The sequence below is a fragment of the Astatotilapia calliptera genome, chromosome 8 (genome assembly GCF_900246225.1).
Source record: "Astatotilapia calliptera chromosome 8, fAstCal1.2, whole genome shotgun sequence".
Classification (NCBI taxonomy): Eukaryota; Metazoa; Chordata; class Actinopteri; order Cichliformes; family Cichlidae; genus Astatotilapia; species Astatotilapia calliptera.
Window position 1 is genome coordinate 25,606,552 of NC_039309.1, and position 16,155 is coordinate 25,622,706.

The window sequence follows — 16,155 nt, forward strand, 5'->3', positions numbered from 1 at the left end:
CCTCTGGTCCACTTGGAAAAATAAATCTGTTGGGCATTTTTTTGGCCTTCAGACAATAATACTGTTTGCTACAGTGCTGGACAGGACAGGCAAAATAAATACATAAATGATAAATTGATCATTTCTTTGTTAGTGGGCAAACTTACTGCCTGTAGTGGCTGTCTTCATCACTATCCATGGGTCATTGTAGGGATCATAAAGGAGTACAAGTACTTGGGGGCCATCTGCAACAGCCACCTGAGGTTCTCCCCAACTCTGAGGTCAACCTGAGAAAGTTCCACCAGTCAATGTACCTCCTTAGAAAATTGAACTCCTTCTCTGTCAGTAATAACATCCTACTGACCTTCTACTACACCATTTAAAGTGCCATGTCATTTTCTGTGGTCTGCTGGTTCCATACCATAACCCTGCAGCACAACATTGTCAAGTTGTGCTCTAAGAGTATTTAACTTGCAGCTCCCTGACATCTTCAATGCAGCAACTCCACCCCAAGTCACTACTCCACAGACTCCCCCAAAATGGGACATTTTGCCATCATTTTTATGCCATGGGAGGAAGTAGAACTATGTTGTCCATCTTTTATGCAGTCATTGTTCTAATAATGTGATGGAGCCAAGTAATGATTTCTTATTTTGTTTTCCCCAAGGTGGATGTAGCTTTTGATAGTAATGGAGATTCTAAGTGATGCTATTAAATAAAATGAACAAAGCTTGATTCACTTCTGTGTTACCAGGCTATGAGTTTGTAATGGATGGATGTATTGTTCAAATCTTCAGTTTGTTTTATATCATCCTCAGTTTCATATCAAAAATTCAAAAGAAAAAAATCAATTTGCTAATAATTCTGATATTTACAATAACTGGGCTGCTGATGGCATATCTTTGTCTAAAATAAGGATAGTGACTTACTATTCATAAAAACTGACTATGGCAGTAACACAGCTGTGAAGAATTGTTCACGGTCACATCCTGTGGGTGTGTGGGTGAGAGTTTGACACTGAGTGTATCCCCAGTCACTACTGTCCATACAAAAATGCAAGATTGCAGGGACATTTTGGCTTTGCTTTTGCACAGTGGGAGTAATGGGAACAGTGTCCTCCATCTTTTATACAGTAATTGGCTGCAACACATTCATCCATAAAATTAGCAGTTTTCTGATATTTAATTTTAACAGATTAAAGTCGGCTGCACTGAGAGATAAATGCAAACAATCTTATTGCTAGTTTGATATTTACCTTATTGTTCCTTAAAAGAGACAATGCGCCCTTAAAAGTGGTCAACATCCAAATGTTCTGATGCTCATCACTGTCTATCCTCACTCACTGCCCACCTTTCTTTTTCATCAGATGCTAGATATTATTCCAGGATCCTTTTAGTTTATAACCAAATATCAACAAAGTCTTAAATTCTTTTTTAAAGGGCATAACTGATAGAGCTGACCAAATTTAGTCCAATAAAGGACATCTTTGGTGTTCTGTGGGTGGTGTAGGCTCTAACTAAAAGTTATGAGACAGGTGGCTTTCCAACTGAGGGAACACTTTGTGTTTAGATATAAAGCCTATTCTTATAACAGTTCTCACCAGAATGGGTGAGAATTACAATGTTCTAAGATTTAAACTGTTTTTCATATGTAGAATCAAGTACCTACAGATAAATTGCATATTTTTATAGGGATATTTACATTATAACTTTTATATGGCCACAGATGGTGTCAGAGCTGTTCCAGAAGGTTCAAGACAGTTATGTTCAGCAGACAGAGTTGGGCTGGAAAAGAAGGGGCCAGCGCCAACAGTCCACTACTGCGGCTTCGCATTTCCTCCAGTCCTTGACTGAACTTACCACCCGCTTGGAGAGGTACCAACAGAGGAAATTGGCTGATACAGAGCATCATTATCAAATCTGTGGATTTGTTTGGAAACCAGCTCAGTATCATCAGAAGGGATACTTTTTCACTGCTTGTGTAGAAAATACAGTTTTAGCAAATGGTTCCATTCATAGTGCTGTCAAATAGTTTTGACAGATTCATTTGATACAAGTTTAGTTATGATTATATAGCAACTTTTTTTGACAAGTAAACAAATGGTAAACACTGATGTCAACACAAAACATAGGATTTATTATTAAAAACATTTGCAGTTCAGGCTTTCTTGATTTTAACTCTGCCTTTAGGAATAACCTGTGACTGTATTTTTCTTTGATATTCTAGATGCAAAACTTCCTTCATTCATTGTCTGAAGCCAAACTATGTCAAGGTAACAAGACCAATTTTACAGTAATACACATATTTCTTTTCCATTAACTTGTGACATATGTGTAATGTGGAACAATTTCTACACTGCCCTAAGTCATGAGGTCTAAATAATCACTGAGGACCCTAACCCTAATTCTAACCCTATTTAGAATAATGAACAAAAAAATTGAATTCGGTTTACTTTTTTCCCTCAAAAAGTACTATTTGCTTGTCTAGTAATGGTTTATGTTAGGGTTAGAGACTTGGGTTGGTATCATTATTACTGACAGCTCAGGGCTCAGAAGTTTAAAGAAGGTCAACAATTTGAAGATGAAACCTGTGGATTGGGTTGCCATGGAATTACACTAGTTGTTCCTAGGTGTGTAATGCTTAGATTGAAATGTTGAGAACTGGGACCATGAAACCAAGATGCCAGTTTTTGTCAGCTACTCTGCTGTTTACCAATATGTAGCAGTAATGCTTGTATGACCATAATAAATAGGTTTTTTGAAGGACATAGTTTACATTTACAGTAAAATTTAAATAGACCTTTTCCGTTTTTCATTCACAAGACATGCCATCACATCACAGATGTCATCACAGTTCATTTTCCAGATTCTATTAATATTTGGTTCCCAGTGGGAGCCAGATAAATTGGGTTCTGAACCTTTTTTGTTTTTCTAGAAGGATTCAGATTTAGGATCACAAATCGGAACAAAACATTGGTACAATGGATAAAAATCTCTTAAAGTACCGGTAGTATTATGACATCCCTTACTATTCATGAAATTGGAGATTTTTTTTAATTACAAGACAATGTAAAACCATGTGTTACTTCTCACATGTTTCTTATCAGCTTCCTGGTATCTTTGATGTGGACTATGTGTCAGCACAGCTGAGGCATGCGGGGTTGCTGGAGACCATCCACATCCGGAAAGAAGGTTTTCCAATAAGGATTCAGTACTCCTACTTTGTCTCAAGGTGCTGCAAACATACATACAGTGCTGAGCTCATTGCTAAAAGATAGTTTGCTTCTCACTTTCCTCCAAGCAGATGATCATTCATGAACGTTAATGTAGCTCAAACTACATGCAACTATTCACTCTTTTCAGTTTAAATTTATAAACAAAAAACAAAAATTTCAATAAAACAGTGGTGTGTAAAACCAGAGTAAAAAACACAAGTGAATCTAAGATGAATGACTGTATTTTTAAAATAAAAATAAACAAACAAAAGAAAATGTGAAGGGAGAAGTGGGTCCTGAATGTTATTCGGCTTCCAAAATGGGGAATAACAAAAAATTTGAGAAACGCTGCCATAAACATATGCAGAAAGCTTATTGTTGACAGATTTAATCCATTTGTCAAAGACTAAAACTAAAGACATTGAATTTTTTGTTTAGTGTCTGTTAATCATAAGAACTTTGGCATGCACTTAAGTAGGATTTTTATTATAGGACTGTTACTTCTATCCATCCATTCTCTTCCTCATATCATTACTTGTATTTTATTTTAATTAATGTTGTACTCGTAAATAATCTAAAAATGTCTTCCGCCGCTCCCAATTTTGGTATCACTTTTTAAAAAGCTGTGTCCCTATTTTAAACCTTTTTATTAATCAGTTCTGATCTTTTTGTTTTCATACCACATATTTAGTGATGACATGTGTCAGCTATTCTCTTGTTATGATCTAATATAATATTATAAACTACTAAATTCCATGTGTTAAGTGAATGTAAATTCCATGACTGTAGTTTCCTTAAACACTAATTTCCCTCCAGGTTGCCTCGAACCAAAGGTTCTCCATAAATCTTAGCAAATTTGAAAGTTCCTGCTGTCTCCATGAGAAATAAAATGTAAACATTTTTTAGGTACTGGCATCAAATGATCGATAAGGATTGGTGGCAAATTAAATCTGATATGTTTAAATCACGTTCTGTTCTGGAGGGCTGTGGCTCAGGTGGTAGAGGGGGTTGTCTCCCAATCTGAAGATTGGTGGTTCACTCTCTGGCTCTTTAATCTGCAAGTACCCTTGGGCAAGATACTGACTGCAAGTTGCCCCCTACACTGCAAAAACTCAAAGTCTTAGCAAGTATATTTGTCTTATTTCTAGTCAAAATATCTCATCACACTTAAAATAAGACAAAACCAGCTAAAGAGTAACAACTCAGTAAGATATATGAACTTGTTTTTAAACTGTGGAGCTTGAACTAGAAAATTTTCACTGTTCCATCAACAGATTTTTCCTCTTAGATGTTACTCTTTACCTGATTTTGTCTTATATTAAGTGTGATTAGATTTTTTTTTTTGACTAGAAATAAGACAAATCTACTTGTTAAGATTTTGAGTTTTTGCAGTGTAGGCATCCACTGCATTATGAGTGTGTGCACAAATGTTGGACAAGGTGCTTAAAGGTCTTAAAGGTGTCATGTCTTTCTGATCCAGGTATGGGGTTCTGAAGGCCCAGGAGTTAAATGAAATATCAGACAGAGATCAGACAGTGGCTCTGCTGGAAATATTGGGTGCTGAGGAGGGACAGTACCAGTTGGGACTCACCAAGGTGACAAATTGTTCAATCATCTCACCATTTAGTTTGTTTTTAATTAGAAAGGTAAAGCAGATTTTCATTTACTGTATATGCAACTACATTTAGGTGTTCCTTAAGGAGCAACTGTACCAGCAGCTGGAAGAAAAATGGAGCAGCACTCAAACATGGGCTGCCATCACCATCCAGAGAAACATAAGGGGTTTCCTCTGCAGGAAGAACTTTAGATTCTTCAAACAGAAAGCCATTGTCATCCAGAGCCACATTCGAGGACACCAGGCCAGGTCTACTGAGGGAGAGGGGAAATCTATGCAATCTATGACATTCAATGGTGTTTGAGAAAGTGGTGTTTGGCCCCTTCCTGATGTCATACGTTTTTGTATGTTAATATTAGACAAAGGTAACACAATTAAGTAAAAATCAGTTTCCAAATTAAGGTGTCTAATATTAAGGGGGGGAAATCCAAACTTACATGGCCATGTGTGAAAATGTGACCCCCACCCCACTTATAACGCTTGTGGCAATTGTGGTAAAAGACCTTAGAACTGCCGGCATCACTTGCCTCAATTAAGGTCAGTGCTCCTGACTCCACCATAAGAAAGGGACTGGGCAAAAACGGCCTACATGGCAGAGTTCCAAGAACCAAAAACAATGCTAAGCAAAAGGAACATAAAGGCTTGTCTCAGTTTTGCCAGAAAGCGTCTTGATGATCTTCAAGACTTTTGGGAAAATACACTATGAATTGACAAGACAAAAGTTAAACTTTTTGGAGGGTGTGTGTCCCATTATGTTTGGTGTAGAAGTAACAGCATTTCAGAAAAGGAACATCATACCAACAGTAAAATATGGTGGTGGTAGTGTGATTGTCTGGGGCTGTTTGGCTACCATTGATCCAAAACATACCAGCAAGTCCATGGCTCAAGAAAAAACAAAATTTCTCTACAGCACTCTAAAAGACTCATTGCCAGTTATTGCAAGTGCCTGATTGCAATTGTTGCTGCTAAGCAATGGTCCAAGCTGTTATTAGGTTTAGGGGGCTTTCACTTTTTCACACAGGGCCATGTAGGTTTAAATTTTTTCCCCCATTAATCATAATGATATATTTGTCTAATATTTACATTTGTGTGTAAATAAATCAAGTGTGAAAAACAAAAAAAGGAAATCAGGAAGGGGGCAAACAGTTTTTCACACCGCTCTGTGTGTGTGTGTGCGTGTGTGTTTATATACTAGCGATCATATATGTGTATATACAGTGGGGCAAAAAAGTATTTAGTCAGCCACCGATTGTGCAAGTTCCCCCACTTAAAATGATGACAGAGGTCAGTAATTTGCACCAGAGGTACACTTCAACTGTGAGAGACAGAATGTGAAAAAAAAATCCATGAATCCACATGGTAGGATTTGTAAAGAATTTATTGGTAAATCAGGGTGGAAAATAAGTATTTGGTCACCTCAAACAAGGAAAATCTCTGGCTCTCACAGACCTGTAACGTCTTCTGTAAGAAGCTTTTCTGTCCCCCACTCGTTACCTGTATGAATGGCACCTGTTTGAACTCATCATCTGTATAAAAGACACCTGTCCACAGCCTCAAACAGTCAGACTCCAAACTCCGCCATGGCCAAGACCAAAGAGCTTTCGAAGGACACCAGGAAAAGTATTGTAGACCTGCACCAGACTGGGAAGAGTGAATCTACAAGCAAGGCAAGCAGCTTGGTGTGAAAAAATCAACTGTGGGAGCAATCATCAGAAAATGGGAGACATACAAGACCACTGATAATCTCCCTCGATCTGGGGCTCAACGCAAGATCTCATCCCGTGGGGTCAAAATGATCATGAGAACGGTGAGCAAAGATCCCAGAACCACACGGGGGGACCTGGTGAATGACCTGCAGAGAGCTGGGACCAAAGTAACAAAGGTCACCATCAGTAACACACTACAACGGCAGGGAATCAAATCCCGCAGTGCCAGACGTGTTCCGCTGCTGAAGCCAGTGCATGTCCAGGCCCGTCTGAAGTTTGCCAGAGAGCACATGGATGATACAGCAAAGGATTGGGAGAATGTCATGTGGTCAGATGAAACCAAAGTAGAACTTTTTGGTTCAAGTGCGCATGCGCCAACCAGCGTGCAACCTGTTACAGTCGCTCCTGCTTTTCTCTTAGTTTAGCTTTTTTTTTCTACGTATTCTTTTTTTTTTCTGACTTGTATTTTCCTCCGTTTTCTATCTCTTACTCAATCATGTGGATTGAGAGAGTTTTTGTTCTTCTGGTGGCCGTGGAACTGTTACTTTTATCAAGGAACGGGACCGCGGCACATCTCCTACACGCACGGACTGTTTACTCCAGAGATCAGCTGATCGCCCTGATGCCGGCAGGTTCGCTGGCCAGGCCCGCAGAAGTACCAGCTGAAATTTGGAGGAAAACACATCGGGGATGCAGAGATCAAGGACAGAAGAGAAGAAAAAAGGTGACGGTGAGACAGCGGAGGCTCGAAGCGAGGAGGAGGTTTAAACCGTGTCTGCCGTCTATCGTGATGGGTAATGTGCGATCGTTGGCAATTAAAATCGACGAGCTCTCAGCACTGGTACGGAGTCAGAGGGAATACCGAGAGTGTAGCCTGATGTGTTTCACCGAATCATGGATGCACCAGGACATTCCCGATGAGAATGCTTCCGTGGAAGGCTTCCACACTGTTCGGGCGGACAGGGACAGCATCGCTAGCGGTAAGCGGAAAGGAGGTGGGCTTGCTGTTTTAGTTAACAACCGGTGGTGTAACCCTGCCAACATAACAATCAAAGAAAGGATTTGTTGCCCGGACACTGAACTGTGTGCTGTTGGACTCAGGCCGTATTATTTACCCAGGGAATTCTCTCACGTCATCTTGGTGGCTGTTTATGTACCCCCCCTCTGCTAACCCCACAGCTGCATGTGACACTATCCACTCTGCCATAGCTCGGCTACAGACTCAGCACCCGAGTGCCTTTATTGTGATCTCGGGTGACTTCAACCATGTATCACTGGACAATACACTACCAACATTCAAACAATATGTGGACTGTCCCACCAGGGGAGAGAAAACTTTAGACTTACTGTATGCTAACGTCAAGGATGCATACAGCTCCTCCTCCCTCCCCCCACTTGGTAGGTCAGATCATAACCTGATTCACCTCACCCCCCGCTATGTGCCAATTGTGAGGAGGGAACCTGTGACCACCAGGACTGTCAGGAGGTGGTCAGAGGAGGCCTTAGCAGAACTACAGGGCTGTTTCGAGGTGACCGACTGGGAAACACTCTGTGAGCCTCACGCCGAGGACATCAATGGGCTTACTGAGTGTATCACAGACTACATAACTTTCTGCACCGACTCCATTGTTCCAGCTCAGACTGTTCATTGTTACCCAAATAACAAGCCGTGGGTGACTAAGGACATCAAAGCCCTCCTCAACAACAAGAAGAGGGCTTTCAGAGGGGGCAACAAAGAGGAGATGAGGAAGATCCAGGTGTTACTAAAGGACAAGATCAGAGAGGCTAAGGACAATTACAGGAGGAAGCTGGAGTGGAAACTCCAGCAGAACAGCATGAGAGAGGTGTGGAGGGGCATGAAGACCATCACTGGATTCAGGCCAACCAACAGCAGGGGAACTGAGGGAGGTGAGAATAGAGCCAATGAGTTGAATCTGTTTTTCAATAGATTCGACACCACAGTGTCTGCTCCTACCCCCACAACCTCACCTGCAGTCAGCCTGGAATCCAGAACCACACCACTGTGCCAGCCTCTCTCTTCACATGTTGCCTCCTGTGAGATTCCTGACACCCCTCCCCCACCCATCACCTTCACTCAATACCAGGTTGAGATGCAAATGAGGAGACTTCACTCAGGCAAGTCTGCTGGACCAGACGGAGTGAGTCCCCTTGTCCTCAAGACCTGTGCCCCCCAGCTGTGTGGAGTCTTTCATAAACTGTTTATGCTGAGTCTGAGTCTGCAGAGGGTCCCGGTGATGTGGAAGACATCATGCCTCGTCCCTGTACCAAAGACGCCACGTCCCAGTGGCCCCCAGGATTACAGGCCCGTGGCATTGACCTCCCACATCATGAAGACCCTGGAAAGGCTCATCCTGGACCAGCTGCGACCCATAGTAAGACCACACCTGGATCCCCTTCAGTTCGCTTATCAGCCTCGTCTCGGAACTGAGGACGCCATCATCTACCTGCTCAATCGTGTCTACACCCATCTGGACCAGCCGGCGAGCACTGTGAGGGTCATGTTTTTTGACTTTTCCAGTGCTTTCAACACCATCAGGCCGACCCTCCTGGGTGATAAGTTAGCAGCGATGCAGGTGGATGCTTCTCTGGTGTCCTGGATTGTTGATTACCTGACAGGAAGACCACAATATGTACGTCTCCCACAGTGTGTGTCTGACAAGGTGATCAGCAACACAGGGGCACCACAGGGGACTGTCCTCTCCCCCTTCCTCTTCACCCTCTACACCACAGACTTCAGCCACTGCACAGAGACATGCCATCTTCAGAAGTTTTCTGATGACTCTGCGGTGGTTGGATGCATCAGCAGGGATGATGAGACAGAGTACCGGGCTGTGGTCGACTCCTTTGTCACGTGGTGTGAGCAGAATCATCTGCAGCTCAACGTGGCAAAGACCAAGGAACTGATCGTGGACTTCAGGAAGACCAGGAAACACTTGACCCCTGTTTCAATTCAGGGGGTCAGTGTTGACATTGTGGAGGACTATAAATACCTTGGAGTACACATTGACAATAAACTGGACTGGGCTAAAAACACCACAGCACTTTACAGGAAGGGCCAGAGTCGTCTCTATTTTTTGAGGCGACTGAGGTCCTTCAACATCTGCCAGAAAATGCTGAGGATTTTCTATGAGTCTGTTGTGGCCAGTGTGATCCTCTATGCTGTTGCATGCTGGGGGAGCAGGCTGAGGGTCGCAGATGCCAACAGACTTAATAAACTAATCTGTAAGGCCAGCAATGTTGTGGGGATGGAGCTGGACTCCCTCAAGGTGGTGTCGGAGAGGCGGATGCTGTCCAAGATAAAGACAATGTTGGATAACACCTCCCACCCACTCCATGACATGCTGGTCAGTCACAGGAGCACGTTCAGTGAGAGACTGAGATTACCGAAAAGCACCACTGAACGACACAGGACATCATTCCTGCCTGTGGCCATCTCCCTGTACAACGCATCCACTTAACACACTGTTTGCTGCTACAACTACACATGTTTCTTTTCCAACTATTTATTTATGAGTGACTTATGTATGTATGTATGTATATATATGTATATATTGTACTATTCTTAGTTAGTGTATTGTCTGTCTTGTCTTAATGTTGGTTTAAAATGGAGCACTGTAACAAAAAATAATTTCCCCCAGGGATCAATAAAGTATTCTGATTCTGATTCTGAAAACTCAACTCGTCGTGTTTGGAGGAAGAAGAATACTGAGTTGCATCCCAAGAACACCATACCTACTGTGAAGCATGGGGGTGGAAACATCATGCTATGGGGCTGTTTTTCTGCCAAGGGGACAGGACGACTGATCCGTGTTAAGGACAGAATGAATGGGGCCATGTATTGTGAGATTTTGAGCCAAAACCTCCTTCCATCAGTGAGAACTTTGAAGATGAAACGAGGCTGGGTCTTCCAACATGACAATGATCCAAAACACACCGCCCGGGCAACAAAGGAGTGGCTCCGTAAGAAGCATTTGAAAGTCCTGGAGTGGCCTAGCCAGTCTCCAGACCTCAACCCCATAGAAAAGTTGAAAGTCCGTGTTGCTCGGCGACAGCCCCAAAACATCACTACTCTCGAGAAGATCTGCATGGAGGAATGGGCCAAAATACCAGCTACTGTGTGTGCAAACCTGGTAAAGACCTATAGTAAACATTTGACCTCTGTTATTGCCAACAAAGGTTATGTTACAAAGTATTGAGTTGTATTTTTGTTATTGACCAAATACTTATTTTCCACCCTAATTTACAAATAAATTCTTTACAAATCCTACCATGTGGATTCATGGATTTTTTTTTCACATTCTGTCTCTCACAGTTGAAGTGTACCTCTGGTGCAAATTACTGACCTCTGTCATCATTTTAGGTGGGGGAACTTGCACAGTCGGTGGCTGACTAAATACTTTTTTGCCCCACTGTATATGTATGTATACATATATATGTATGTATATATATATGTATGTATGTATATATATGCACACACATATATATATACACATATATGTACTAGTGCTGTCAGCATTAATCTCGTTAAAATGATGTTAATACCATAACCGCATTAACGTGCCAAATCCCTGTTAGCGACAGGGAATGTGCATCTTCTTTTTGTTTTCATATTTTAATTTATATTTAATTGTGTTGTGGTTTGCAGTGTTTTGTGTTGTTTCACTTAAAATTAGTTTAAAAGGAAAAAGCTGAAAATTTAAATAGTTAAAAGTTGAAATGTAAAAAGTTGGTTTTTATATTATATGATATATTTATTACATTTTATGTGGAGTGAATAAATAGAAGTATATTTACAGTGGCCCTAGAGACAAAGCACGTACAAACTCCAAAACACGTACAAACTCCAAAACACGTACAAAACACAAGAGAAGTGCTCCAGGATGCTAGGGCTTTTGTTACCTAGTGGCTACACAAGCCAGGAAGTACCAGCAACCGGATTTGGTGTGTGGTAGTAAGAGGTAAATGAACATTTTTTTTAAATTATTTGAATATATATGAGTGGTTGTGTATAAATACACAAACAGCTTTATTTGCAACATGCAGGTTGCCCTGCAGTGAAATGGGACACCCCCCCCCCCCGACCTTACACACACAACACAGACACCACATGGGGATACAAGTCGGAGATCGGTAGCGTTACAGAAAAACACTGAAATATACACTACAATAGGAAAGTACAAGAGGAAAAAAAGAGACCTCTACTCATGCTGTGCTTCCATGGTAGGACAGCATGAGAACAGGAAACAAAAAAATTCCTCTGCACAAAAAGCACATAAATGTCCACAGCACAACATTGTGAAAGACATGACAAGCCACAGGATTGGGTGGGGGGTGAGGAGTAATCCGAAGCGAACACAGCAGCCGCCCTGCACAGCACTACCATTCCAGCGCGGCACATGGACCCGCCGTGTTCCCCCGCAGGAAACAAGCATTGAAGGCGTTTGGAAATGGAGGGGGGATGAGTGTGTGCTTATCAGTGTAAGTGTATGTGTGTGCGTGTCCAGAGTTCAGCTGAGACAGTGTCCTTCGCCCTGCCAGGCTAAGTAAACAGTCTACCAGCCAACCCAGGTGGCCTTGCATGGAATGGGAAGGAACAGACTAAACACAGTCGTTATCAGGGAGTTTTTGTTCAGCTCCAGCCTTGCCGCTGGCGCCAAAGGGGCTATCCGCATGAAGTGATGGTGCTTTTTACTTTAGTGCGAACAGCTCATATGAATTTCAAAGCAGTTCTACAGTCCAACACTGGTCTCTCAGTTGGAGAGCCGCGAACTTCCCCATACTTGCGTTCTGTGATGTTGTCATTTCTTGTGCTCAAGGAGCCGATGTCTGAGAACTCACGGCAGTGTGCCTCCCCGAGATGTCATCCAATTTGCGCCCAGAGATGTTATTCCGAGCGAGCCCAGTCTGTATCCAGTCTGCAGTCAGAGGTCTTATTCTGAATATTCACAGCAGCCGTAGCCTCTCCAAGATCTTATCTGTGCTACACTCAATGAGCCCATTTTGAGAAACTCACGCCTCTTCCCATCGTTTCAATCCCAGCGGGCAGCCTTGTGGGGGTTTGAACAGCTGGTTCCGCTTTCTTAATTCTTCGATAAGTCAGGGCCAAGCCAGCTCCGATCAGCAAGAACCCTGTTACCATGGTTCCAAATAGGTAGATATCTTCAGCACTCAGGCTCACCCAAGCCCAAACTTCTCGTTGAGAAAGGGGTGTCAGTTGCATTTAGGGACCAGTTGATCAAAACCATAATTCCTCTTTTAGGTTTTAGAGAACAGACTGTGAGGGAGTGTTCCAGGGAAGAAAAAAGCACGAGACAAGACAAGGACATAAGAAGCTAAGCAGGGAAGCTAAGGGAGAGGAGAGGAGAAAAGTGCGACCGCCTTCGCTGAGAGCCAAACGAAAGAGAGCCAGGGATAACAATACACATATGCTTTCAATTGTGTAATTTAAGTGATTGTTACGGCCCGTCTCTGCTAGGCGGCAGCGGACGTAACATAAACGAGCCCAGAGACCAAGGAGTTAGATAGGAAGACAAACATAAGGTTTATTAACACAACTGAAATCCGTTAGTGAAACAACTCACTAGGCAGCAGAGAAACTTTAAGCAAACACCACGATTAATAACACCAGTAGAGCACTGCTCTACTAAACGTCTCGCAGGAGGCAACACAAAACACAGGCAGAAGGCAAAAGGCAAAAGGGAGGGACTCTCTGTACAGTCTGTTCAAATCAACAAGTCCCTCGACGAATGAAGACTCCTCAGCCTTTTATACTATCAGTTAACTGCAGTCAGCTGTGTCACTTGTCATAACTGCAGACAGCTGTGTCACTTGTCCGTCGTACTCCAGTATATATTTATATATAAACATATATAAATAAAACCACAGGTTTTTTTTACATTAGTAATTCCTTTGGTGCATAATTTTATGTTGTTGTTAATAATAAATTAAAGCAACAAAACAACCTGAAGAGCCGGTTGGGAGCGGACTCTTTTTAGTGAGCCGAGCCGAAAGAGCCGGTTCTCTAAAAAGAGCCGGAAATCCCATCACTACTGCGTGTTAGCGCATTGACACCGTGTGTGAGCTAGAAATAAAGAACCTGTTGTTAAGGCAGAAGAGGAAAAGATTTGGAAACCTGTCCACTAAAAATTTTTATGAAGCAGTGTAAAAATTAAAACTAGTCTAGGTCAACATGCGATCCACTGTTTATATTTTAAGTTGTTAGTGGGTTGATTTTGAAGCTATATCAGTGTGGATGTTTAAATACAGGTCTGGTTAAAGAAACCGAACAGAACCTTTCAACTTCATTTAACTGTAGGAGCTTTGTGTCTCTGAATACATTGACATTCTCACAGGAAGACTGAGTGAAGAGTAGTTCTGAAACTGCACTAACCCACTGTACAGAAAACCAGTAAAGATGCATTTCATAGAGGTAGTGAAAGGGCATAGTCCTTAAAGGGGTTTAGGACATTGCTTTCAGTTATGTACAAATGTAATCCCTTGTGTGCTGCTGCTCTTCTCCTGCTTTTAGGAAGTACTACAAACGTTTGAAGCAGTCCTTCACTCAGTTCTGGGCTTTGATGCTAATAACCAGGAACACCATAAAGAGACATCACTGGAGAAAGGTATACATGAGAGAAAGAAAGTGTGAAAGAGAGAAAGAGAGGTCCTCACTCCGAAGGCCATGCCTGAGTTTGTTGGCAGTCTCATGATTTCTGACTTTCTTATGGAATAATCTGTCGTAATTCTCATGCAAAACCAGCCTCAAAAGAATTAGGCTTGGTGTGGCATCAGTCTGTCTAAAATTCACAAGAATCAGTACTCCTCTACAGTATTGGTCAGGCTTTAAACAAACCATATACATTAATCACCTAATGGGTCCTCACCCTAATCTGGTCTTTAAATCTGATGTCATTAGTCATTTCCAGTTCCAAACTCCACTTCAGGTCCCAAAGTCAAACGAACACTGTGGCAAACTGTTACAAACTGTCAAAACTCTTTAATATTTAATAAAATGATCAGTGTTGCTGCTCTACCAGGTGTACCAATTAAGTTTAAAATTCAGGTTACCATGAAAACAGAATTTATGAAATTTAGTGAGTTAGAAGTTAGCAGGGAGTTGACTCGCTAGTTTCGACCTAAACGCAATATACCTTGTACTGATTGAGGAATTAAAGAAAATATATAGTAAAACATACAGCTCTGCTATTACTTCTGACCTAAATGAAGACAGAAAACTGAACAGCAGTGAAGTTTGTAGGGTTACTGAAGTTGGACTCCTGAAGAAGGCATATCTTCGCGACTGCAGTTTGGAGTCCTTCTTCATACAAATGCTGAGTCTCCAGGGTGAAATGAAGGACCTTTCTGATGGAACAAATCAACCGCTGATGATTTTTTACATTTTCATTGTAAGTGGGCCAAAGAAGTTAATTAAAAGTAGTCTAACATAAATGTAAATGCTGTAATTTGATTATTTTAATAAACCATGTAACTTGGATGGATTAGATGCTGGCGTGACCACAATGCACACGTCTGATGTCGGTCACAGTGGCCCAAGGGATCGCTCAGGGAGTTTGTGTGTTCGCTCAGACACATTAAAAATTAGAGGGAACATTGCTGTCAGCCTGAAGGGCAGTGTCCACAAAATAGGACTTATTAAACATGTTAAACCTTTAGGGTAATTAACTCAACCAGGTAACAGCAGCATTGGTTGCAGCTCAAAACATAAGTACAAAACAGCAACAATACAGCATTCCCACTCCCCAGTCCTTCCTTCCCTCCCATTACCCCAGTGTCTACAGATCCAGCCTCTTGACTGGCCTGCGTACCCAGCCGCACCTTGTGCGTACCTGATCCGGGACGTCTGCGTGAGTGGCAGTGTTGCCAATTTAGCGACTTTGTCGCTATATTTAGCGAGTTTTCAGACCCCTTAGCGACTTTTTTTCTAAAGAAAGTCGCTAAAAAAAGATGTGAAAGCGCGTATCGCTTTTACTCTCAACAAGCAGCGGGTGCTGTAACGCAGTCAGTTCTTCTTTTACTCTTATGCTGTTTTGTGGATCACAAGGTTTAAAACTACTTATAAACACACACACACAAAGTAACTCCACCAGAGCGCCTATTTCGGGTCACTTGCTGGTCCAAGCCCGGGTAAAGGAGCAGGGTTGGAATTGTGACATTAAAAAAACAATAATTGCTAAAAGAAATTTAATTTGTAGTTCTAAATAAACTCTAAATGCATTTTTTACTCACTTTATGTCTCTTCCACGATGTTATTTCTCTCTCCAACAACATAGGTTACAATTAGATTAGCATGATCAATCATGCAAATTAGGCGATGATGTCATTTAGCGACTTCTAGCGACTTTTAGGACAACCAATAGCGATTTTCCTTACTGAGGAGTTGGCAACACTGGTGAGTGGGTGCAAGCATTGGGGCCGGACTAGGGGCCAAGGGTGGGGTCTCTGAAGTGGAGACACCAGCGCACTGGGATGGCAGCCCCTCAGTGTCCACAGTGGGTGGTGGAAGGGGTTGTGGCATAGCCCGTGGAGATGGTTCGAGGAGGAGATGGCGGTGGTTCCGTTGCAGCACTGCACCTTGGGGTGTGGCAATGAGATAGGACCTC

At 42.2% G+C, this 16,155-nt stretch overlaps 1 protein-coding gene across 2 annotated transcripts in view; it reads left to right on the forward strand.

Moving 5' to 3' along the window:
* myo15b (myosin XVB) overlaps positions 1 to 16,155 on the forward strand; it is a 99,739-nt gene that overhangs the window by 31,729 nt on the left and 51,855 nt on the right. For both annotated transcript variants that reach the window (XM_026177587.1, XM_026177588.1), the window contains 6 exons: positions 1,705 to 1,853; positions 2,206 to 2,251; positions 3,086 to 3,210; positions 4,674 to 4,788; positions 4,882 to 5,057; positions 14,064 to 14,157. In XM_026177587.1, the coding sequence (XP_026033372.1) occupies positions 1,705 to 1,853; positions 2,206 to 2,251; positions 3,086 to 3,210; positions 4,674 to 4,788; positions 4,882 to 5,057; positions 14,064 to 14,157 (705 nt within the window). The remainder of the gene's footprint in view (positions 1 to 1,704; positions 1,854 to 2,205; positions 2,252 to 3,085; positions 3,211 to 4,673; positions 4,789 to 4,881; positions 5,058 to 14,063; positions 14,158 to 16,155) is intronic.